At 29.6% G+C, this 26,880-nt stretch overlaps 1 protein-coding gene across 3 annotated transcripts in view; it reads left to right on the top strand.

Annotated features, from left to right (window-relative positions):
* Positions 1-20,294, top strand: part of LOC143232307 (sodium/hydrogen exchanger 6-like) — a 35,680-nt gene extending 15,386 nt beyond the window's left edge. Inside the window, exons 8-18 of one of the 3 annotated variants that reach the window (XM_076467551.1) lie at positions 120-225; positions 2,853-2,941; positions 4,566-4,679; positions 5,100-5,211; positions 6,467-6,620; positions 8,259-8,310; positions 12,491-12,603; positions 12,763-12,871; positions 15,261-15,362; positions 16,512-16,562; positions 17,717-20,294. In XM_076467551.1, coding sequence (XP_076323666.1) covers positions 120-225; positions 2,853-2,941; positions 4,566-4,679; positions 5,100-5,211; positions 6,467-6,620; positions 8,259-8,310; positions 12,491-12,603; positions 12,763-12,871; positions 15,261-15,362; positions 16,512-16,562; positions 17,717-17,818 — 1,104 coding nt within the window. In that variant the 3' untranslated portion in view covers positions 17,819-20,294. The remainder of the gene's footprint in view (positions 1-119; positions 226-2,852; positions 2,942-4,565; positions 4,680-5,099; positions 5,212-6,466; positions 6,621-8,258; positions 8,311-12,490; positions 12,604-12,762; positions 12,872-15,260; positions 15,363-16,511; positions 16,563-17,716) is intronic. The other 2 variants (XM_076467552.1, XM_076467553.1) reach the window with 2 other exon arrangements.
* The last annotated feature ends 6,586 nt before the right edge of the window (positions 20,295-26,880 follow it).

Consider the following 26,880-nt stretch of genomic DNA (forward strand, 5'->3'; position numbering starts at 1 on the left):
TGTCTGTCAGTGCACATCCTGAAAACTAATTGCAGTGTTTATTAGTCTTATTCTCTTTGTTTCAGCTATGACATTTTTATTTACCTACATATTTTAACATTCTTAACATTTCTGTTCAGCTTACTAAGTTTACTCGTCTTTGCGATTTCCCTCTATTAGAATCGTCATTGTTTGTGCTGATGTCTTATAGTACATTTCTGTTGGCTGAAGCTGCTGACCTGAGTGGTGAGTTGGATTAGAACAAGTGTGTCTATGAATGAAAACAAATCACTAATGCTTTAAAGCACTGTATTTCTGAAAGATAACTTTAATCAATTTCTTTTTGTAACATATTAACAGGGAAACTGGCCACTTTTAATACAGGAGCTTAAAGTTTGAAATCTGTGTTGTAGAATAAATTACTTACTAAATGAGCATCTTAACTACAGTATAGGTTAAAACCAAACATTAGCCCAGTAAATAACATAGCTAATTTGAATATGTGGGTCTGACAGGAGTATGATAAAACAAAAACATAATAATTTGAGTACACAACTGTATGAAACAAATACCTTTTTTGCTACTGATGTCTTCATTCATAATCCTAGTATTATTATTTTAAAGTTTGACTATCTCGGAAGACTTCATTAGTCTGAACTTTGGATATTAAACTTGCAGTGGAGAAAAATCTCGTAATAAATAAAATACAATGCATACATATTTACATATGTGATAAATAAATAAATACAGATACATAAAACATTTTAACCAGTGTTGAGAATGCACTGTAATTAAAGAAAAATGAAACGCATCTTTCAAGACACATATAAACTTGTTTCATAATTCTCTTGTACCTTGAAAAATGTGACAGTAGTATACACAGAACTGTGTGTTTGTATCCTTAACAAAATCTAATGACAAGATAAGCAGATTACTTGGCTCTGACAATGTATTTTATGATTGACATCTGGATACAATGATACTATCTAGCTATACGGTCTGTTAACATGATGATGTAGATGAAAGTACAACAAAAAAATACTAATGTTCATGTAGATAAAAATAACTGTAACCTTTTCCATACAAATCATGGGTGAAAGATCATGTTATTATGTTTGTTAATATACCTTCAAAAGTTCATTGAACTCTTATTTTATTAATTTCTGCCATTAAGATTAATTCAAGGTTTTATATTATACATCATTTAATCTCTTAACTTAAAATTAATTATTAAAAACATATCTAAACATCAAATTTTATGTGTCACATGGTATGTTGAATGCAGCAATGATTCAGTTACATGTTTGTGATGTAAAAATAGAAAATCTGAAGTTTGGTACAAATGTGGAATTTAAATCAATAATAATTACATGCTAGAATATAAAATATCCTATCTTTTTACTTGCTGAAAAGGTATCACTTATGTATTGAATCAAACCCAGTGGCTCCACTCATCTCTTTCCAATTTTTGAAAGGACCCCTTATATTTACTTACTTTTACATATGACATGAATAACCAGTCAAAGGTTCAGGATCCCCACCCCCCATAGCTTTCTCAACCACTCTCAAATATAATGACATCGTCTTTTTTTTTCCAAGACAACCCTTCTTTCTGGCAAGTTGTGCTTTAACCTGTTAAAGATTTTGTATTTATCTCCTAATGTTCTGTGGTAGTTACAAGATCAGTCAAATCTCCTTAGCACTTAGAGATTTTGATTCAATAATTAAAATAACAGATAAAATATATAAAGTTTTTTCTTAAAAACATTTTATAATTATCTAGAGGTTATAAAAAAGATTTTAGATATGAAACTTTAAATTTTTCTGATGCATCACAGTATTTTTAATCTTAAAATGAAAATTCCTATGCATGTTGGATAGCCAACATTCTGAAAGAAAAAAATCTTACAAGGAAATATCGATTTCTATTTTGAAAATCGTAATAATTAATTTAAGAACGTAATATTCTGTCTATGAAAGCTTTGTAATATTTGCAAATAACCTGCAAAATTTAGTAAGCATGTGTACATAATCAAGAATCACAATATAATTACTCTCATGGATACTTTCATGGTTACAAGCTGGGTGGTTTCCAGCTTTGTAACCATGAAAGGTTTAAGTAACTTAACAAAATTGTGTAAAAATAAAAACATATTAAGACTACCTAAAAATAATAATAAATGCAATAAAAAAATCATTGAAGATACAGTATCATGTGTGTGTATAATTAAACATTTTGGAGATCAAGTACATTGAAGTAATAAATACAGTTAAACACTAAGAACTCACAAAAATATATGAGATAACAAGATATGAGAAATATATAAGTAGTAATGTTACTTAATTTACATTAGGTGACAATTTTCAAACTGAATTTCTATGATGTTTTTTGTTTTTGCTGCAGTGAAAACTGTGTGAGACCTGTTTAATGATATGCACTAAAACCTAATTTCTTTTTATTATTTTTATATGTGCAGTATAAATTATTGACATTTATGTCCTTCTGTACATCATTGTAAATATCACTTTTGATCATTGGCTGGTGTTAACCCTTTTGGCACGGTTGGCTGAATATTTCAGGGACTTTTATTGAGTTATTGCCGAGATATCATGCTTTTAGTACTGATACCGTAATTAGTTGAAGTATCAAAAATATATATTCAGCGCCATGCCAAACGTTACAATTTTTTTATTTAGCACCAAAAGGGTTAAATATTAACTGTTATAAAATATGGACTTGTATTTTTAAAGTAACATCAATTAGGAAGTGTATATATTAATTTTAATGCAGTATCTCATGTTTCCCAAGAACATTACTGAAAGACTTGAATAATATTTCAAAGTAAGCTAAAATGATAATTATTGTTCTTCAGGTATTGTTGCTGTTCTTTTCTGTGGTATTTGCCAGGCTCATTATACCTTCAACAACTTATCTAATGAATCGAGGATTCGGACCAAACAGGTAATTATATAGTACATTAACAAAAAAACTGACCCATTGGATATAACTGAGTAACCAATGTCAGTTGTGTCAACACATCTAAATAGCTTTATATGTAGATCATGTTTGGTCATGAATGCAAATCATAAATCTTGCATCCAAACATGTTGGCTTCTTGGTTGTGGACACTTTCAGCAAGAGTTCTTTAAAATTTTATACTAACATATCACAATAGAGGAATTTTAGAGGTTAGTAAAGTGATTGTTTGTTATAAGTATAATTGTCCATAAACATCTCACAAGTTCTGGCTTGATCTAGTTATTAACTTGGTTAACCAGATGTTGAAACAACAGCACTTAATTAATTATCAGACATTTTCTAAGAAGAGCTCTAGTGAACGTAAAACTATAATTTTCTGAAACTTTTAGAATGTTGTGTTATTTAAGCGATATTATTTTAATGGTAACTGAATTAAAATGTAAGTAAAAATTAAATTGTTTTATAGAATTCTCTGAAAGTTAATTTGATGAATAGTCTTCACAGTCAATTTAACTAGAAGCTTTTTTTTTCTTCAGTAGAGTTACGAGAAGAAGAAAAGTTGTTAGTGTAGTAAGTCTTGCCAGTTGAAGTGGATCTGATGGTTTTATATGTGCTTGTAAGAAATAAATCTTTGAAACACTTGCATCTTAAATTTAAACACACATGTACTTAACCCTTTGAATGTGCAGTTAAATTTTGGATAGGATGTCAAAAACTGTCAGTTATCCACTAAAAATGAAATTTACAATTTGACTTCTTGTTTTTTTAATCTCAGAATCCACTATGGCATTTTTGCTTAGTGATGATATTAACACAGGAAATTCAAAACTGTGCAAGTATTCTGATAGTTGCACTATGAGGAAATGTTTTAGTGACACTATGCGGTAAATCTGATTAGAGTATTCATGTACTGAGAGTCTTGAAAACCTTACTAGCTGTGACACACACATGGCTGAACAATAAGCCTGAGGGTTTATAATACTAAACGTTCAAAGCTTAACATTTATGATGGGCACAGCTTTAGTTAACCTGTTGTTTGTCTCTACACTTAAGAAGAAATGAACATGTTATTTCAGATATAATTTTGCTGAGAAGTTCCCATGTTTTTACCATTTTTACCATAAATAAAAGTTTCCAATTTTGTAGTTATTACTAGGAGTTTTTGAATGCATTAATAAGAGAAACTTGAAAAATTCATAGTATAATACTTCTGTTGAATTCTAGTATATGAAGAACATGTGTTACAAAGTGTCAACAAGCCAAAACAAGTTCTAGTTTTGTTTTTAAACTTATTTCTTACAGTATAAAACATTAAGTGGAACTATAAAGCAGTATGATTTTCATCTTTTAATAGTTTATCTATAGTTCACAACTGATCATAATGGAATCTCTTTAACCATTACTGAATCTGACAGGTATGCTGTTTTTAAATTAACTATCATTTTGAGTGAATAAAGTTATATGATGTAAAAGAAAGTATGGTGTTTAGCATAATTTCACTTTTACTTTGAAATGCTTTGTTCAAAAATTTTATAACTTGTATGTAGACACATGAAAGGCTGTAACTATGTACTTCTGTTGTTAGTCGTGTTTGTGTCTTTTACAGTTGTTTGAACTTCTGAATTTTATTGCGGAGAGCTTCATCTTTACCTACATTGGAGTGTCAGTGTTCACTTATCAGAAACATCGCTGGAATGTGTGGTTCATCCTTGCATCTTTTGTATCCTACCTTTCAACGTGCACATGTGGTTTCTTTCTAATGTGTTTAACAAATGTGGTCAACAACTCGCAACAATCAAGATTAACCTAAAATATTGCAATTAAACTTGAAATAGCAATTACAAATGTGGCAGAAAGTTTTCAAGTAGATAAATAAATGCAGCCATTTTATAATGCTGATAAAGTATTTTCAAAATCAAAGATTAATCTGGAGCATATGAAAATTCTAGCAGGACATAATAGCTATATCTAGAAAACATTATGAACTAAAAATTGAAATTATATTTGTGCAAAAAACTAAGTGCTGGAACTAAAAATTTTAGGAGTTTTGAAGGAATCCAGGATAAGCTTTAAATGTAAATATTTCTGTAATGTTCGGGTGCTATTTCCAGACATTTTTCTTTAACATTGTTTGTTTCAGCTTGCCATTGCTGTGGGGCGAGCAGTTAACATCTATCCTCTGTCATTTCTTTTGAACTTGGGTAGACACAGTAAAATCCCCTGTAATTTTCAACACATGCTGTTTTTCTCAGGTATAAATGTTTACAACAAATACTCTAGTTATTGTGGTTATGTAATTAGTTGTAATTATGGTAAACTGTGTCCTCAAATATGTATGCTCATAGTTGTCATAGTTAAAGAATTAGTTGGAAATGTGTATAATTTGTGTTTTCAAATATATGGTACATAATATGTATGCTCGTTAAAGGAAAAATGGTGGAAAATACTCATGATACCATGAAATCTAGGATTTAGCGTAACACAATGAGTGTGTGCATTCTTTTGTGGAAAATAGTCATTAAACTTGTTTAAGGGGAGGAAATGAGAAAACGTAAGATATTTATTTTTCATTTAAATAAAGCATTAGTAATTAATACATGTAATTCAGCAGTAAGTTGTATTTTTGTCTATTTCTCAGTGTTAAAAACTACTATATTTTTTCAAGCATTGCCAAATTGTAGAGCATCAAAATATTACTTTATTTTTCTGATAAGTTTCACTCAAATATGTCAAGAAGGAATCTGATGAGTAACATTTGGTTTTGCTGTCATTTGTGAAAGTCAATAAAGGTATGATTTTACCATGAAATTTCATATCAGTGACTAGATATGAGTGATTAACTCAACCAATATAATTTATTATCTATGAGCATTGATAATTAGTGATGCAAGAAACATTCAATTAACTGAAAGTAGGATTAAATTTATTATTTCATGAAAATGATCAACTAATCAAAATTAGTGATTCAAATTATTAGCATTATAAATTATTCTAATTATCTGAATCTCAAGTGAGAATCACCAATTAGTTTGAATATCATAAATTCATGAATGCAATTACTAATTATCAAATTCCACTAATGGTCATCACCATATTCTAAAACATTAAATTCAGAAAAAAAAATAACTTACTGCTTTTTGCATGTAATCAGAAACTCTGAAAAGAAATTGGGAATCATGCTTTTTTGCCTTTCATTATTAAAAAGTTACGCAAAATTACAATGTCTGTTCTGCCACTTGTGATATTTTCTATTCATACGTACATTCTTAACTCAGTTCCTAGAAATAAAAATATATAAGTAAATTTCAAATATTTTATAAATTTATTTAATTAGTGAACCAAGTTGCACATTGTGATGATATAAATTTGAAAAAAAAAGTTTTAAGGCATATGCTATTATCATTGGTTCTTCTGCATAATGTTTCTTGTAATGTCATTTAACACAGAACAGACCCATTTACCATGAAGCATTTATAAAAATAGTGATAATTGTATCCTTTCCCATAGGCTTAAGAGGAGCCATGGCTTTTGCTCTTGCTATCCGAAATACCATGTCTGAATCTCGTCACTTGATTTTAACTACAACTTCTTTAATTTCAATAATAACTGTGATGATCTGTGGAGGATCAACAACTCAGGTCTTAAGCTGGCTGGGTATTCCGTAAGTACTAGGAGAAAAACATATAAATGTATTTATAATACATTAATAAAATTTACTCAAAAGTTAAAAGTGGATTGTCAGTTTAGGTAATTTTTGCTTCCTCTTTATGTTTTATTTTCTAATAATAACAGTTTGTTAAGAAATCTGTTACAAAATCCATGTGTTAAAAGAGTATTGTTATGTGATGGTAATTACTATTCTATGATAAGTTATGAAGAAATGAGATGAAAGCTTAAAGTATACTTTAGACATTGCCTTCTCAAATACCTTAGAATCAGTAGACATCTCGTATATTATGTTATAGAGACAAGTGATATAGTTGTTTTATCAACTTTTAATATAGGACCAAAAGGAAACAAAATTATGAACACTGGCATTTACTGAGCTTTATTTATAGTTACATTTGGTATGATGGTTGAATATGTATCATTACATTTTAGTTATTTCCTTCCATGTGGAAAAGCATAAAGATTTGTAAAAAAATGTTTAATAATAATGAACTTTTAAATATTATCAGCTAAATATAAATACATAAAAGTATTCAAATTTTGAAATTCATCAGTCTATGTGCTCATTTTATACTTTGTTTGAATGCTCATATTTATTCCAGTAGATGTATAATATTAACTTAATTTTTATATTATCTCAGTTGGCATAATGGCATAACCAATTTCATTTTGTACAAAATTTAGGTTCATTATTAATTTTGTTTAGAATGAACTTAGTCAAATTTCAGTTATATGTCACTGGTGGCTGTTTATTGAATTTAAGTGAAATTAGCTCATTTTGAAACCATTATATATAAAGAAACATAAAAGACCATAAACCGTTTGTTTAGAAGGTTACAAAAACATAATTGTTTTCATAAATGTGGTCTAAGTCTACTCTATTATAATTGATGCTTATGGATAAGTGATTTGCAGAGTAAACTGGCTAAATATGATGATTTAGTAAGGGCATAAGTTGTATCTCAGTTTAATCTTGTTAGCAAAGAATATGGTGCTAAGTATCACTATGCTTGTAGTCTTGTGAGAAATTTTGATGTAATATTTTGTATATACTTTACAAATGGAGTTTAAGTTCATTAAATGCAGTAGAAATAGCCTGAAGTCCACTGTAATGGAGTTTTTTGTATTGCACAGTTAGACTAGTAACAGTTGAACATTTGGCATTAATTTTAGGTAAGCTTAAAATATAAGCTCACATGTTTTAATCTGAGATTATCAGCTTATAAGAATACTAAATATAATATCATTAATATTTTTGCAGTTGTTTGATGATCTTTCATTGGCTACATTTTACTTGTATGTGGAATATTTATATTGTTTCTCACTTCTCAAAATTAATCTATTTGTATAAGTAATTGGAAAATAATATTTATGCTTCTAATATATTATCCATACTATGAAGTAGATAACTTGATTTAAGAGTTTTTCTCACCAAAATTGTAGAGTTTAGTAAAAAAGAAAACCATGGACCAAGTCTGTTCTTTGATTTGCTACAAGTCTCAAATTTAGACCAGTTTTAGCAATTTTACCTTTCAACATCAACTGGGCCTCATTTAAAAAGTGAAGTATGCTGTATATACATATAGTATCAGTATTATCTTTGTACATTGTATCTTTGGTTGATTTTTAGAGTTGGAGTAGATGAAGAGCGAGAGTTGCATCACTTCAGTAGTGTAAAACAGGTAAGAGAATGTATTCAACTCTTTAAAGTTAAGAGAACTATTAATGTAATATTTCATACATTTACATGAACAATTGTTTCTCTTATTTGCAGTCTTGAAACTTTCTTTTATATTTAGAACGTACAAGATTAATTTACCTTTTTTCTCTCTCTCCTGGTTCACAGTGACATAGAATTCATTTGGCATTAGATGTACCTAATTGTTATCTTTAGTTCAGTTACTGGACCTCCTGACTTATTAGTTCCTATTGAATATTTTATAGAACCAACTGTTGCTGACATAAGGTCTAGTGGTAAGGTGTATACATAATAAGTAGGCAAACAATGATTTATAAGCATATTGAAGTGACTTATTTATGGTGGAACATACTACATGTAGGATTTTCCAACATAAATAAATCATTTGATATGTCTAAATCATTGTTTTCCTACTTGCTGTTTTATTAACATAACGTGTTTCTTTACTTAAGTATCAAGGTGTGTGTGTATAAATTATTATTGCACTTGTGTATAATGAATCTGTACTGTTTGAAATGAGAATTGTGTGTGTTATGCATGACAGATGTACAGTGATGTGTATGTGACCTAATAGTACATAAGCAAACTTTTGAAGTAATTTTAACTTCAGTTGACTGTACAATTATAGTATTATGATTAGTATTATACCTTCTTTTATTTTGAATATAAAAGTATTATATTGTTTGTACTTCTAATTTTTAATTAGCAAATTTTGATTAACATATAGTGTTTGAAACTATTGAAGTTCATTTGAGAAAATGCTTTAGTGAAGTTATCTGATCAAAAATTAGGATCAGTGTCACAAAATTTATACAGTTATAATAAATACGTTTTTAAGCCATTAAACTTCACTGCTTCTCCTTGACGATGTACATTGTTGATAAATTTACATAATTATATTTAATGTATGGTTGACTAACACACACAAACTAATGCTAACACTGATGACAAACTTAAAACATACCTAAATGAAAATTATATTCTGTTTTATTTCATTTAATATCTTGGGCAGACACCCTTTGTCAAGAAGTATATAAAATGTTACATGTATATACTGACTGATGAAGGACTTGTACATAAAACATAACATGAAAGAAAATGCACTCAAATTTTCACTTAACTTTTTTGCAACAGGTTTTGTAAAATGTACACAAGTTCATCTCGAATATTATTTGTGTAATCTCTAAATTTTCTTAAATACATTTTATATGTTTGTTTTCAGTAAGTCTTTTATTATTTTATTTTCTATAATCTAACTGTGGGATCTGTCACTTCACCAACATTGTAAACATCATAAAAAAATTGTGCTTTTTTCATGTTATAATAACTGCATGTTATAACACAAATACAAATGTTTAGTCTAAACAGCTTAATCTTCATAAAGCTGTATAATTACATGTGTATTTATTATTATTTTATTATATTGACCTACTAGTCATGCCTAGCTAACATTAGATAACTTGTAATGATGTAGTGCACATGCAATCAGGTCACATACCTAGTAATATAAAACTAATCTTTAGTCTCTTCTCTATCTTGGCTGTGTTTTAGTGACCTAGTATTTTGTAATACACAGTCAAATTTCAATTATTATACATTATGTATATAGATTATTACTGTTTAGAAATAAATTATTAAACTTTCTTTTTAAATATAGAACAATAAATCAAGAAATAAACAATTTTATCTTTATGACCTTTGTATGTGGTTAATGCAGAACATAGGTTGTTAAGTCATTTAAAATTTTGCAAATGGAGGATTTCAAACATTTTTTGAACACTTGAATAACAAGAGAATCATAAATAACTGCACTAATGCAATAGAATTTCACTATACTATATTAACCTTAGTAAGTAGAATTTATTTATATTTTAAAAAGTATGAAACTTCAAACAAACTAAAGACACACCCTACCTAATTGAAATCTTCAATGAAAAGAACATTGTATCATTTTCAAAGATTAAAATGGCAGGGAAAAACACCCTGAGGACATTCTATGCTGTTGATCAGTTATTCACTTGCCATCTTTTGAGGTAAGTGTATATATAAGGAGCCATTTCAAAAAATGGAAGAAAGTTAAACACATAACCCATATTTCACCAAAATAAAAAGATATGAGGTTCTAATTTTATATTCTACTTGATAATATTAGTAATTTGAGTTCTTAATTTGTACAAAACTATAGACTTAGTATTTTGACACCACAAACATCTAATTTTAAACAGTGCTGCATTCAGCATACTAAGTGACTTACTAAAATCTATATTTAGATGTGTTCTTTTAATATTTACTTTTAAATTAATAAATTAGCTTGTATATAATATTAAAGTTTGAATTATAATCTACAATTTGATTCCAAACTTATTGAGATAAATCCATAAAATACTAGTTTGATAAAATTTTGAATGCAAGTCAACAAGCACAATGACATGGTTTTAAACAGTGCTGCATTCAGCATTTTGATGTGTTCTTTTAATATTTACTTTTAAATTAATAAATTAGCTTGATCTGATGCAAAATGGTTAAACAAGTGTTAATTTATCTTGTACTAAAATATATTTAGATGTGTTCTTTTAATATTTACTTTTAAATTAATAAATTAGCTTGTATATAATATTAAAGTTTGAATTATAATCTATATATTGAGATAAATCATTTAATATACTTAAACCCATTGGTTAAACAAGTGTTAATTTATCTTGTAATACTTTTTCTATATACCTTTAATATACTTAAACCCATTATTGGCCCAGATATCTGATGATGTTATGTGAATACTTTATTAATGATAAATAAGTGCACTTCACTGATTTTCATACATGGCTTAACAGTATGTATAGTGAGCATTATTTAATCTGTTGTAAAAGCTAACTTGTGTATTGAATATAGTGAGTGTTCTTCACACATTTTTTATGCCTAATTGTTGTGTTTTTAATGTAGTTCTCATTTATAAAGTCTAGCAGTTAGTGCTGGTTTGTATTCATTGTTCTTTGTACTGTTCCAAATCCTAGCTGTCAAAGTTGATATGTATGTGTACTTCACACTTGTAAGTTTTGCTGTGAGTGCACTATATACTGTTGTGAAATCTAGATATTAATATTAGTATGTATTGAGTATATTTCACACTGTTCTAAAGCCTAGCTATCTGTTAGTGAGTTGTGAATGTTCTTCACACTTTTATAAAATGTAGCTGTTAACATTGATGTTTAGTGAGTTATGATGTTTATAAAGCCTGCTATCTCTGTTGGTGTTTGTAACTGTTCTTCACAGTGTTTTAAACATAGCTGTTAACACTGATTTTTATTGTGTGTTCTTTATAATGGTATAAAACCTGGCTGTCTATATTGGTGTGTGGTGAATGTTCTTCACACTGTTATGAAGCCTAGCTTTATATGTTGGTGTGTAATGAATGTTTTTCACACCATTATAAAGCCTAGCTGTATATGTATGGTTTGTAATGATTGTTCTGTACACTGTTATAAAGTGTAGTTGTGTATGTTAGTGTGTAATGATTGTTCTTCACACTGTTATGAAGCTGTCTGTGTTGGTATGTTGTGATTTACACACTTAAAACAAATTTTTATGGTGTTTTTTGTTTTTGATTTTAAGTATGATCAAAATTTAAGGACTTTTTATTATGGCCTTTAAAATTTTTTTTTCTGAAGTATTTGTGCACTAAATTGCTTTTTGATCAATAACTTTTTTGGTTATAGGCTTCTTAATATTATTCACAAAAATGCTGTTAATTTTGAAATTATCCTGCTGGTGAAGTTTTCTCTGTAGTTTTGCATAGAAAATGAGTGTTTTTCCAGTATGTTTTATTAGTTCTTTATAATGAATGCTATAACTGGCCAAATTCAAATTACTCAGTATGTGGTCTCCACAAATGGTGAGATATCTAAATATGCTGGTGATTCAAGGGTTAAAGACATTTTGTGCTATTTTATTAAAACTTATTTTAGAAACAATAGCATTCCTTGTTATGAAATGATATCCAAGTTTTTTTTAAGATTTGGTTTGTTAGTAAGTGTTTGAATCTTTTACATTTCTGTAATGATTTTATTTCTATTTAATATTTCAGTTCAAGAATTACTAAGACATTTTATAAAATAATTACTGTATATAATACTTATAATTTATTTATTTACTTATTTATATGTAAGACCTCTCAGGTATCAACCCCTACAGACCTTAGGAGTCCTCCTCCAGGGATGGAAACAAGAACACCTCATGAAAAAGCCTGGTTGGTCAGGAAGTGGTATAACTTTGATGTTAAGTATCCTTCTAAATTGTGGAAGAATTAATTAAACATATGTACAAGTAACAAAGTAAGGTGTAACTTATTTTGAGAGTTGAGAGTTTTGCAGATATGTTTGCAAATATATGCTTAATTTATTTTTCTACCAAGATAAATTTATCCTTGACAAAATTCCAGTTATATGAAACCTTTTCTAACACATAGTCAACCAACACTTGTAGAAACCCTACCTTCTTGTTGTCTGCCAATGGCACGTGTACTGACCACAACACAACAGATGTCCCAGGTAAGTTTTGATTGATGCATCATAAATAGACCTTGACATTCATTCATGCATCCTAGTAAATTACCCACTAATCATAACAATTCCAGGTGATTAGTTATTTTAGCCTTTGGTCACTATTGTGTTGGAACTCAGGTCATCAAATGTAATTCCATTTGAATAAGTTGTATTGTGATTGTTATTCTGTAACAAGTCAATAAATGTGATTCCACTTCACCTCCATGGGTTGATGACGACACCAGAAGCAAGCCATTAAATTTCATTTCATTTGACCTCAGTTGTACTCTGATTGTGACCTGTATGTTTTGATGATAACACCAGAAGTCAGTCATTAAATGTGATCTTGTTCTGACCTGCACATTATCATTATAACTAGGGGTAAAGCCTGGCTCCCAAAACAAAAAGCACTAGCTTCTCTTTCCAAGTGCCAACAAAGAGAAGATTTTGAAAATAAAAAGAATTCACGTCTCACATTGTAAATGCATTTGATACAGAAAGTACCTATTTAGTAAAGGAAACATTGTGTGCTTAACGGTTAATTGTTTCCATTATTCTGTGTGTTTGGGTAGCTTTTTTAACTTTTTTCTCTAATTTTTCATCAACCTCTCATTTCTGGTCAGAATATGGTTCTGATTTTTGTGAATGTTTTATGCTTAAGTAATTTGCTAGTGGCATGTTGAACAAATAGCGAATACTGTTATGAGCAGTAACATATGTTTGATTTGATTGTATGCTTAAAATGCAATTATATCTGTAGGTTAATGAGTAAAGACAGTTCCTTGCATAATTAACAGTTCCCTTGTATGATACCCTTCAGTAATCCACTAAAAGTGATGTTAATTAAGCCAGTTATGTCTACCAATAAAATATACAATCAACTTTTTTCCTTTGTTTTAATACAAGTTTCAGTAATATCTGATGTATGTAACTGGTATTTGCATACCTCAATGGAGAAATCAGGTCAGAGATGCTTATTGACTAATATCAAAGCTTATGAAACCATCTGTGTGATGATAATGTCTTCAAATATCTTAATTATGAAATATAAACATTACATTTTGAAAAACCAGCTGAAATGCATTGAACAGTCCTATTACACAAATGAAACACTGGTACATTAAACTTCCATAATTAACAGTTAGGTAACACATAGCAATTAACAACATAAATATTCATATATATTACAATCGTCAAATCATTGTGTAAAAAAGTAGTCATGTTTATATGCATAAGTCAAATTACAAAGCTATTGTAAATTGACTTATGCATATAAACTTGTAGAAGTACTTGATATTTAATGGGCATAAATGTTTAAACTTAAATGTGAATCTCCTGATATTTTTTGCATACTTTAAAATCATTTTCATGAAAAACCAGTGTTCTTTGATCCCCTAGACTGCCTACACTGGAGTTTTGTGGCTAGATTTGTTATTTACATACCTAAATTGAATTGCTGTGAAAAATCTGTGTTAATATACAGAAATGCACTAAGTGATTAAAGTATTTTTTATGTGACATAACAAGTATTGGTTTATTTATTTTAAATAGCAAACCCTTCAATATGCAGTGATCTTTTACTTATTTCATACTGAACACAACATTGTGACACATTTTGTTTTTTATACAGGGCCCCCCAGTGGCACAGCAGTATATCTTTTGGGCAGAGAACAGATAGCCCATTGTGTAGCTTTATGCTTAATTCCAAACAAGAATTCTATGTAGGTTAAAAAAAGATTATTTAAATAATATGGTATTATGATACTGGTGATGTTATTATTCTAGTGTCCATTTTTGGAGAGGATTTGTAAAAATTACATGAGAGCTTGAATATGATGACAAAAGGTTTTTTACTGCAACTTAATGTCCAGAAGTCATAGTTAATTAAGGTGTAGCAATATGTTGAACATCACACTTAATGAGCAACAGCTGAAGCTGTTGGGAAATATCTCTACAGGGGTGAAAATGTACATAAAAGGTTAACGTAAGGATTATAAGGACTGAAACTTCATTTAGTAAAACGAGAATTGAAAAAAAAAGACTTATTAGACTGGCTTGAAGTGCAGTAGGTTCAGGAGGAGAGATGTGGACACTGAGGACAGAAAATATTAAAGACAGGAAAAGGCAAACATTATGAGTAGGAAGTAATATGATAAAGGAATTATTGAAAGAAAGAATTTAACAGTTGTTCTATCTTAGCCTTTCAGAATGATAAAGTATATTGATTTTCCATCACAGTGTTATCACATTAGTAATGTTGTCATTACAGGTTGATAACAGAATTTGAAAATGTTTATAAAAACTTTTAGTTCACAAGTAAGTTTTTCTTGCAGATTGATCTCATGTTGTCATGTAGTTCTTTATCAAAGTAATCATTATTCTGTTATTACTGTAGGATGCTAGAAGGGCAGAGGCAGAATCTGATGTAGACCTGTGTATAGAAGACAATGAAAATGCTCCAGGTGGTAGTAAAGACCATCAGACCTCATCTGAAAAGGTTAGTACAAAATTTACAAGATTCACTATTGCCATTTTTTCTGTTTGTATAACCTTATTCATTCTAATATATTCATAAAAAGTTACTTTATACAGGACTCAAATCTTAGATTAATCTTCAGATATAGAGACATTGTTTTTGTATGTGGTAGTAATTGATTGTTTTCAGTTTGTTGTTTGAATTTGTTATTAAAGGATTTTTTAACAGTGACATAGTTACTCATAGAACAGCTCTGTTTTTTTTATTTCTTTTTTCAAATACAAATTTTTGGCTTAAGTCCATCATCTTTGACCAATTTGTGATCTGATAACATTTTTAAACTCAGGAAGTCAAACTCTGTTCATTGATGTATTTAACCACATCCAACATCTCAGAGATTAATTGCTCTAATCCTGCCTCAAAGAATTATAAGTGCCACATTTATTGAAGATTTCTTTCTAGTTTTCTATGTTATATCAAGTTGTTTTAGTTACTATGTTGAATACTCAAAATTTAAGAACAACAGAGCACAACAAAACATTAGAAATTTTGACTGAATTTTTCATTCATCGTCATGTGTATATAGTTTATGATTACTCCAGTGAAACCAAACATAACTCAGTAAAAAATTTCTGTACAACTTCAATTATTCTGAAAACATTAGTTCATCGGTCTTTTTGTAAGATTTCTATGAAACGGAAGCACTACTTCACATTTAATATTCTGAAATGAAAAGACGGTGATTGACCTATCTTACCCACATAAATGAATGAGTTAACTGAAATTTATTAAAACTTGTTTGTTTTATATCAGTATTATAAATGCCCAAAAAAATGCTTAACCCTAATTCTGTGTCACTGAATGCTTGCTTCTTTTTGGGTTGTTTTTTTCTCCATTAGTTATCTGCATGCAAAATGAAGAACACGTTTTTTACACATCTTCAACATATGTAATTGTTTTGTTTTTTAAAATGTTTGTTTTTGGTTCTATTTTATATTTCGTGAAGTCGCATATGCTATATGCAACTATTAGTAGCTGCCTACTAGCAAATTGTTGGTTGTAAAAAGAATTAAAAATTATATGCTTTTGTTTTTGTGGCTTGTGTGCCTTGCTTTTCATTACTGTGTTAAATCTGTATTTTTTTTTCTATATATATATATATTGCTACAGCATGAAATAGAAGGAATGAATGGTGCTGCCCCTTATGGGCCTCATCCAATAGTAAGAACTTTATATTTTGTGTTTTTAAGTACATTATATATTTTAACACCTTTATTTTTAATCATTTCATCTTACTTGTGGGTGTTTTTTTTCACTAATAATTCAATTTATGAAAATAGTAAAACTGGAAATATTTGTACAATGAAAGAGTTGAGAATTTTTTTAAACCTCTTAACTTTAGAAACAAAAAATACAATATGCTGATCCTTTTTTTTTTTTTCTTATTTTATATTTACACTGGAGGTATTCATTGAAAACCCAAGTTCAGACTTAATGGATTTAAGCAAAAATATTAAAATAATTCTATGACTAAATTTTTTGACACACACACACATTATATAAAATTACTTCATGATTATCAGTTTTTCATTAGTCTTGCAGTTTTATAGACCCTATTTAGTAAATCATATATCAGTTTAATAAACTATTAAAAAAAGTGAATATCTTCCTTATGAACACATACTTTTGAAATTGCCTTCTGTGATTTGGTTGTACTGTTTATTTCTTAAATAAATATTAATTTATTTCATTATATACACTTTTGAAATAGATGAGCTGATGTAGGCCTATATCTTTCAGAATGGGTGTAACAAATTTCTGTTTTTTCTTATAGTGGATGTGTGCTTTATCGTAAACTATAAATGCTTCTCTGCAACGTTTGTTTTGTTTTAGCTTTTGGTACAATTAGTTTTGTCTGATCTTCTTTCAAGTGTTAAATTTTTATCTGCTTCTATTCTGTAGTTGACATGTTTGTTTTACCTCTCTATTAAACTTGTATATGATTTTACATATATATATGATTAAAATCTTTTCTATTTTACAGCAGTTATGACCTGCATTTCTGTCAGATGTGTAATAAATTATAAGTTTAGCATAAAATTTGGGACAATAACAGAATGGTACGTTTTACTTAAAGGAGTTTAGATCTTAACCTATCAATAAATAGGATCAGAACGTGAATTTGGATATATGTTTAGAACTCGGTTAGTCTTAAAGACTTGTTCAAATTGAAGTTTGGAATATTTGTGTAATATGATCATTATGTGCATTATAGTATAAAACATGTGAGTAGATTGCATTAATTAATCAGTTGGATATTCTTGTTGTTAATGTTTTTAGTCAGATGGAAAATAAAACTTTTTGTCTACTTATAGAACAATACAGTATATGATGATGATCTTGGTTTAGAAAGTGGATCAACTCAACTGACCACAACACAAGTCAGGATTCCAGGTTTTCATGGTGAACTTGTTTGAAGATCTTCCCCACTTTGCTGAAAAAAGTATTTTTATTTAAACTTTCACACCCTATGAGCATTTAGCAACAACATGAACCACAATCAGCTTATCAGCTAAATATATTTCTAAGTCAGATACATTATAAGTCTGAGAGAACTAAAAGTCAGTATTGAATCTGATAGAAATTTTTATCTGTGTAACTTGCTGACATCTCGTGGTGTCTTTCAATACACACATATATATATACAAGGATAGTGTTTTGTTGGTGTTGTTAACTTAGCATTTAATGTTTTATAATAAACATTTCATTAAGTTGTTTAAAACATTTTTAGACACTTATGCTATACTGCTCAATATCTAATCTCTGCTTTTGTATATTAACAATATATAAAATAATATGGTGTTTCTTAATATTTGTAAGTGATTTGTGTTTTGTTTATTCCGGTATTGTACCTAAGAAAACAAATGTATCTATACCTCCCATGTTTCTAGTCTGAAGTGAATGTTTTTGTTCAACTATAAAATAAAAGCCCTAGAATGCTGATACACTAATTACTTTATTCTATTCCTTAGAATCTTCATAAAACTTGATTAGTCAGTAAACCTATATGTAGAATACAGCCTTATAACTTTAGTTTAAACCTTTGTTATACAGTACGTAATACAATAAAAAAAATGTAAACATTTAGAATACAATCTGTAAAACATTATAACAATTTGTATATGTAGAGTATATTCTGTAATACATTATAACAGTTTATACATCTATGATGTGATCTGTAATACATTATTACAATTTATACTTCTATGATGTGTTGTGTAATACATTATAACAGTTTATACTTCTATGATGTGGTCTGTAATACATTATAACAGTTTATACTTCTATGATGTGGTCTGTAATACATTATAACAGTTATACTTCTGTGATGTGGTCTGTAATACGTTATAACAGTTTATACATCTGTGATGTGGTCTGTAATAGAATATAACTGTTATAAGTATATATAAGTATCTAGAATACAGTCTAACAGTTTATACATAAAGAATACAACTATTGAACATTAACTACATAACATTATATTGTAATAAATTCCTCACATCTAGATCATTATGCATTCATAATACAAAAGTAACTTCTTAAGTTTACATGCTTATAATAACAACCACAGCTTGTTAGATTGCAAATGTGAAACTTGCAAATTTAAGTACAGTTAGATATTTTTCAATATTTCTCTTATGTTTTACAAGAAATCAAGATCTTTGTTTTAAAAAGACTTTTCAGTGATATTTGTTACCTTATTCCAGTGTCTTCATATCTGTATGTTTTAATTGTAGATCTTTTCTCTTTTATTAGTTGATTAGAAATATTAAATAATGCTATGAAGGTGATCATGCCAGCTGGTAAATCACAGTAGTTTATTATACTTAAGACATTCTAGAAATCTCACTGGGAAGTTTTATAAGAATTTCTGTTTTATGTTTTGAGGTTTTTACCAGAGTTTACTAAAATATTTGTGTGAAAGTATGTATGAAGAGTGGACAGAAAGTTGGTTATAAGTATTGAATATGAAGAAGGATATCAGGTTAGAAGTTTTGAATTATACAGGAGTACTGTACAATATGTACAAGGACATTAGATTAGAAGGTTAAAATTATACAAGAATACTGTACAATACAAGGTGAGAAGGTTGAAATTATACAGGAGTACTATATAATGTGTACAAGAATATTAAAATTATCCAAGTGTATTTATTTCTTTGTGAGTGATAATAAATGTAAAAAAAATAATCATTAGAAGTATTAAAAACCATATCATCAGCTTGAACGCAAAATTTTAGTTGTCAAAATAGAAATTAGTTATTTGAATTTTTTTGTGTTCAGCTAGTTAACAGAAAACGAGTGTCCATTTTGGCGCTCTACTCACTTTGTAACGGCTGAATTTAGCCACGTGGTGGCGCTGTAAGTTACAAGTGTGAAGATGATGTATATTTCCTTAAACTTTAATTATATTTGTGTATCTGAAAATTTATGTATAATAAATATTTTGTATTTATCGACCATTAATGTACGAATGCCTGTAAAGTATGTATATAGATATATAATTTTTCAGTATGCTTTTTATTTTGGGGCCATATTCTTGAAATCACCAAGGTAATGTTTTAAGAAATGTAGCGCATGTTCTAATAACTAAGAGATATACGGGAGTTATTTATATTTCACGATAATTGTTTACTGGACTTAAAATTTAAACATAGCTTTTTACGAACATCCATATGGTATTACTCTCTCTAGAATGTCAGCCTTATTTAAAGACTATGTAATGATTGGTTTTACGAATAGTAGTAATGAAATTTGATATAATTTTCATTCCACTTAGTATTTTGTTAAGCATTTACGCGTCATAACACGCATGCCACTACTGTGATCTGTATGTTCATTTTGGAATGTACATTTTCAGACCTTATTAAAATAATAAAAGAACGTACTTGTTGCTGGGTTTTTCAGTCATTTGATTAAAATACTCTTTAAAACATTTCGATATCGGTAGAAGCAGTTATCAGTTAAACTAATCAAATATGTATGAATGTGAGGTTTTAGTTAATACCCTTAATAAATATACAAGTTCTTGATAATACTGTATTCTTCATTGCAATGTATTGAAATAAAGAGGGTTTACTGTGTTATTCAACCCATTTTCTTTTATTCCCGTTTAAGCCCCCCGCGGAGAAAGCGGTAAGGCTTCGGATTTACAACACTAAAATCAGGGATTCGATTCACCTCGGTGAACACAACAGATAGTCTGATGTGGCTTTGCTATAAGGAAACACACCCATTCCCTTTTTTATTGAAACGTTATGACCATATAATAGGTAATAAAACTTCAACAACAACAAAAAAGACCACGACGAACTGAACTAAGGTAATATGAACACAATTCTACCTTTAACTTTCTCATGCTGTATTTCTTTAACGTTGTTAAGACTATTACTATGTCATATTAATATAGTATATACCACAAGGTAAATTTTCACTGCTATTTTAATATCCAAGTGTACGAGTTTCTTGACTTGATAAAGAACTAGTCCTTATTTCATTGTCGACAATAAAACTACACGAGGACGTGGAGTAACGGTGAATTTACAAAGTTGTAGAAGCAGTAAGTAGTGCCTTGACATCCTTACATTTAGCTTGTTCTCTATTGTTAAACCTCCGCTATTTAAATTATTTCTGTCTTTGTTCTTAAATAATCAATATGTGCAGGATTCTATTTATATTTTTTATGATAATCGATTTTGTTATTTTAAGATGTAATACTTCTTGTATTATAAAAAAAAAAAAAAAAGGCAGTTGCTATAAGGTTCTTGTGAAACAAAACAAGGTTGCAATTACGTCCGTTCATCTTGTTGTATAGTGACGTTATATGTCCATCTGAGACATCTTGAACAATAATAATATTACATGGGCCTCTAAAACACCCTCTCACTGAAGATAGTAAGGCAGGATATGGTCTCTGAATAACCACCGAGATTTGAGTAGTTCACGTATGCGACAGAATCATTCCAAATTAATTCACATAAACGTTATTCACTCTTTTTTGTTTTATAATAAATATAATTTTTGCTTAAGGTGCCCCGGCTTAGCTTGGTGGTTAAGACAATCGACTCATAATCCAAGGCTCGCGAGTTCGGATCTCCGTCACACCAAATATACTCATCCCTTTCAGTCGTCGGGGTATTATAGTGTGATGGCTAATCCCACTATTCGTTGGTAAAAGAGTTCGCGGTGGATTGTGATGACTAGCTTTCTTTTTTGTAGTCGTACTCTGCTAAACTAGGGCTGACTAGCACAAATAGCCCTCGTGTAGCTTTGCGTGAAATTCAAAACAAATCTTGCTTAAGCAAAGAACTGTGCGGAATCGTCGCTAAATACTTGTAATATTCGGGGCTTTATTAGGCCTAGTGGCTCAGAAATTTTCAGCGTGTCACTAGAATACCGATTATAGTTTTCTATTCAGATTTGTCAAAACATCAACTGAGGGTTCGGGGGGGTACGTACCTATTTATCACCATCTAGCGACAGTGACGTATTTCAGTAGGGGCTAGAGAGGGGGCTCATGGTCTTAATGGGGAACCATTGATAATTTTATGTAAAAATTACATGGGCTGTAGGGCCCATAACAATTATTATCCCCTGAACCCACACAACCTTAAATCCGTCACTGCCGAGCGACGCCTCTGGGGCTCCATCTGGCTAGAAAGTTTTGAAACAACGCTTCGAGTTTTAGCAGAGATCTTTACCTGATAAAGATCTGGACAAGCAACCCAAACTCTGGGCCGAAACTTTCTAAACACATGCAGTGTAAATAGCGCCTTTCAAGTTGACTGTAGAACAATCTCAACTTTTTACTTCAACGATGCAGCTACAAGGACTGACTGATTCCTTTAATTACATTAAATATTGGATAAAGAAAACTTTCTACTGTCAGCTGAGAAATATTTGGCTATTATTTGTGTTATTATCAATATTGTAGTGAGAAGCTTTGGTATTTACGGGCTCTATATAACACGCTTCCTCGACCTCAAGAGAAAAGGGCAAAGTTTCATATTACACAAAACTCCAAATTCTTTAATCCAGAACGGGTAGGTGCAATCTATTAGAAATTATGATAACGTCTACAATACCTGAAACGCGAAAAAGTATAAAACATCAGTGTGCCTTGATGGTAATAATCAAATTATTTTTCAAATACCTTTCACCAACATTACAGGAATAAGTACACATAATTATTTTTTTGTAATTTGTAGTTTAATAAAACTACAACTTACAATTTGATATCCTACGAACTAACATCCATAAATGCACCGATCTTTAGCAAAACCAAATGACATGACTACACGATTGCATGTATTTTATTTTAAAAATCTATATATATAAGCAATGATTATTGTATTGCTAATTTTTTCTTTACAGATAATTTTATTCATAAAAAATAAGAAAACTAAAGGTAAAGAAAATAATAAAGTAAAATGAGTTAAGTTTTCAAAATTGTGTGGTTATTTAGTTAATAGTTTTATACTTGAATTAGTATACGTAAGTTATTTTTTAAAGATATATGAACTTAAATTTTCCCAAAATAAAAGTATTAATTAATGTAATAAATAAATATAACTTTCGAAATGGTCATGTAAAACACTTACTTGGAGACATTATAAAACATTGATTAAAAGCTAATGATGTTTCAAGTTTTGAAAAAGAGAAACGTAACGTAAAACCTTCATATATGATAATTAATTTTAGACATACAATATTCAATGATTTACAGATTTTTAAAATTATTTATCAATCTATAAACAACAATATGTTTCCTTGTTAAAAACTTAAGACCTACCGTCAGTTATAAATATGAAGTTCCAGTTGGTCCATTAATATATAACTATAAACCTTTTTTAGCTAATTTAAATGTGGATGATGTTAATAATTTCCCTTGTGAATGTGAAAATAGTTTATTTGTTGAAACTTTTCATAAACATGTTATTGCTGGTAATTTGGATATTATAAAAGACAAAATATTACGTGAAATAATTAAAAAAGGAACTAAATACAGAATAGCAACAAAATAGTTTCTGTATTTATAATAATTATATATTTTTCAACAAGTGATAGGATCTCATTATCCAACTTGTATAGCAAATTTATATTTATATTACTATAAAAATATATTTATTGAAAATTATGCAAATCCAGATATTTTTTACTTTAGCTTACAGATATATTGATGATTTAATTAGCATAAATAATTTTGAAATATACAAAGTTATTGACACCATTTATCCAACAGAATTAGAAATTGAAGTAATTGATAAAAAGAATATCAATATGAATATGTTTGACAAAAGAAAGGATTTTGATTTTCCAATTTATGGTTTACCTTTCTTACATAGTAATATGCCATACCCATCTATTATAAACATTATAACTTCGCAGTTATTCAGTTATTGTAAAAATTTCTAATAAATTACAATATTTTTTTAATGTTGATATATTGATATGAAAATTAATCGTAAATGAACTTACCTTAGTTTCCTTTTTATTTTATTTATTTTTCATCTTTCTATGTTTATCTTATTCTTATTTTAACTTGGGAGAGCAGTCACCTGCCCACAGCTGTCTACAGGCAGTGAAAGGTAATACAGATGTGGGGCGTTGTGGGCTTGAGCACCCACATCTCGCTCTTCTAATTTCTAATCTTCTTATGTGTGACAAGCAAATTGGAGGTTAAGACTGATAGACGGTGTATCCCCACCGCAATGAGGGCCCTACTTCCGCAGTCACCTCAAAAAACCTAGGATACATTTTATAATTCCACGTTGCAGCTTATACCCTAGGATCCTTTTAAAAATGTGCAGCGTATTTTGTTTAATTTTAATGTTATTTGTTTATGGTTTAAAAATTTATGATTATAATATGTGTGTGTGTGTATACATAAACAGGCCCGTATGAAATGCTTTTGAAGGGAGGTTCTAATAAATTGTGAATATGCAAGAGTTATGAGATTAAATCTGGAAGCAACTTTCCATGAAATATAACTGAAACACTTGCATCGCTGTTCACATAAAATACACAAACATCCAGTAATAAAATCAACAAATCATCATTCTGTTTTAACACTGCATGAATAGATGCTTAAATTAACATAGATTTTTGTGCTTTATTATAGTAAGGTACTGTATTATCTACATGCAGATAAGTTATTAACTGTAAAATTATATTAATAATTTACACAACTTTGTAGAACAATTGTATATTAGATATTCAATCATTTGCTATCATATGTGTACATGTCTACTAAAATAACATGTTAGCATACTCCATCCTTGTGAAGCGCTTTTCCATAAATAATTTACTTACAGTTTTAATGTTAATACCAGTGTCGTAATTATTATGTATTAAAGTTAGAGCACTCAGTATTTTGGTTTATGTACACCTCACATAATTATTCAACCGGCGGAGACCAGATGCCGAACGTTCACATCAACACGACCTCAATGGCAGAGTTTGAGTAACATGAAGATATTTAGTACACTGAAACACGGTTTGACGCAAACGTGAATTATTTAAAGCTCTGGATAAATCTGTGATAATCAACAATAATGAATGTTTGTATATATATATATCTGGCTTGTTTTAATATCTTATTTTGAAATAAGTGAACTGTGTTGCTGTTTGTTTAGTGTTGAAATGTATCGCCAACAAGTCGCAGACATCTAACGTAAAGAATCCGGCCCACATATATATAATAACTGACATTGATTATTCGGGATTATAAAAACAGTTGAGAAATATACAAAATAAATTGCTCATTATATAAGTGATCAATGAATTTGATGTCGCTCTTAGAAAACCATAAAACCTTAAGAATGGGTTGGTTTATAAGAGCTACATGCAATTAATTTAAAAGTTAATGCAATTTTCCAAATTATACTTAGAGTTTTCTGCTCACTTTTGGTTTTGCAAATTTGTTTTTTTTTTTTTATTTTGGTAAATAACCAAAACCTGATAGCAACACTTCGACTTTTACAAAGTGTTAAGAGAAGCCATTGAAGGCGACTATTTCAAGACAAAATATGCTAGTACTTCGTCAGAAAAAGTCCGGCATGGCCAGTTGGGTTAAGGCGTTCGACTCGTAATCTGAGGGTCGCGGGTTCGAATCTCCGTCACACCAAACATGCTCGCCCTTTCAGCCGTGGGGGCGTTATAATGTGACGGTCAAACCACTATTCGTTGATAAAAGAGTATCCCAAGAGTTGGCGGTGGGTGATGATAACTAGCTGCCTTCCCTCTAGTCTTACACTGCTAAATTAGAGACGATAAGCGCACACAGCCCTCGTGTAGCTTTGCGCAAAATTGAAAAAAACAACAAACAATTCATCAGAAAAATGTATACTGTGTAGAAGTTTTTATGAATGATAAACAGCTATGTTGTAACTGCAACAACGTTATTCTGACATCACAAAAATTATTAGGTTCTGAAGACCCCCTCCTTCTCTTGTCATGTGCGTACGTGCGTGAAAATCATATCGAAACTCCGGACAAAATTATTTCTTTTTGTGTGGTTATTGTGCCTGACTGTTGATACTTTGATCGTGTCTAATTTGTGATTGAAAAAGAAACAATTGCACTCCGCATTTTTACGGTTGTGGTGCGTTACAAGGGTGACAGTCAGATCACAGTGTTTCATACGAGTAGCCCGTGAGCTGGCGGTGAATTGCATTGACTAGTATAATCAGTTTGTCACTTAGAAGTGAAAGATAGCTAGCTCGGATAGCTCTCAAGTTATAGCTCGGATAGCCCTCAAGTTCCTTTGCACGAAATTCATCAAGCATCATATTCTTGTGCTTGAAGATAATTGCCAGCAAAATGTTGAAAATTTGTACTTTTATAATCTTACAATTCGAAACTTCTATACTCTGAAATATCACAATTGCAAACATAAATTCTGTTTAGAGTGATTCAGTAGAACTATGATAACGATTTGAAAATGTGATTAAAGCGCTCAACTCGGAATACATTCGCCACGGGTTCGAGTCCCCATCATCGCTACATATATTCATCCTTTAATTTTTGAGAGCGTTCTGAGTTAACAGTCATCTATTTGTTGGCAAAAGAGTACCCAAGATTTGGCGGTGAGTAATGCTGCCTTCCCTCGAGTCTAGCCCTGCTAAATTATGGATAACTATCGCAGATAGCCCTTGATTCATTATACACGAAATTTAAATGCTATCTTTACTTTGTAAGAATGTTCATGATTTTGTAAATCCTATAGGAAAATCATTTATTCTTTTAAAATAAAATAAAATGTTACAAAATAATAGCATAGCAGTTGTTAAAAGAAATCAACACTGCTTTAAAATGAGTCAAAATAAAGCATTTACCCCGTCACTTTCTGTACGTAGATAAAAACCTTGAGGTTAAGCAACGGTTCATACAAACTGAATGTTTTAAAGTCTTACGTCATCGTTATGAGATTTTTCGGTAATTGTGTTATTTAAAACTTATGCAGTTGTTGCTTGAACTTT

This window comes from Tachypleus tridentatus, chromosome 11, assembly GCF_004210375.1.
Source record: "Tachypleus tridentatus isolate NWPU-2018 chromosome 11, ASM421037v1, whole genome shotgun sequence".
Lineage (NCBI taxonomy): Eukaryota > Metazoa > Arthropoda > Merostomata > Xiphosura > Limulidae > Tachypleus > Tachypleus tridentatus.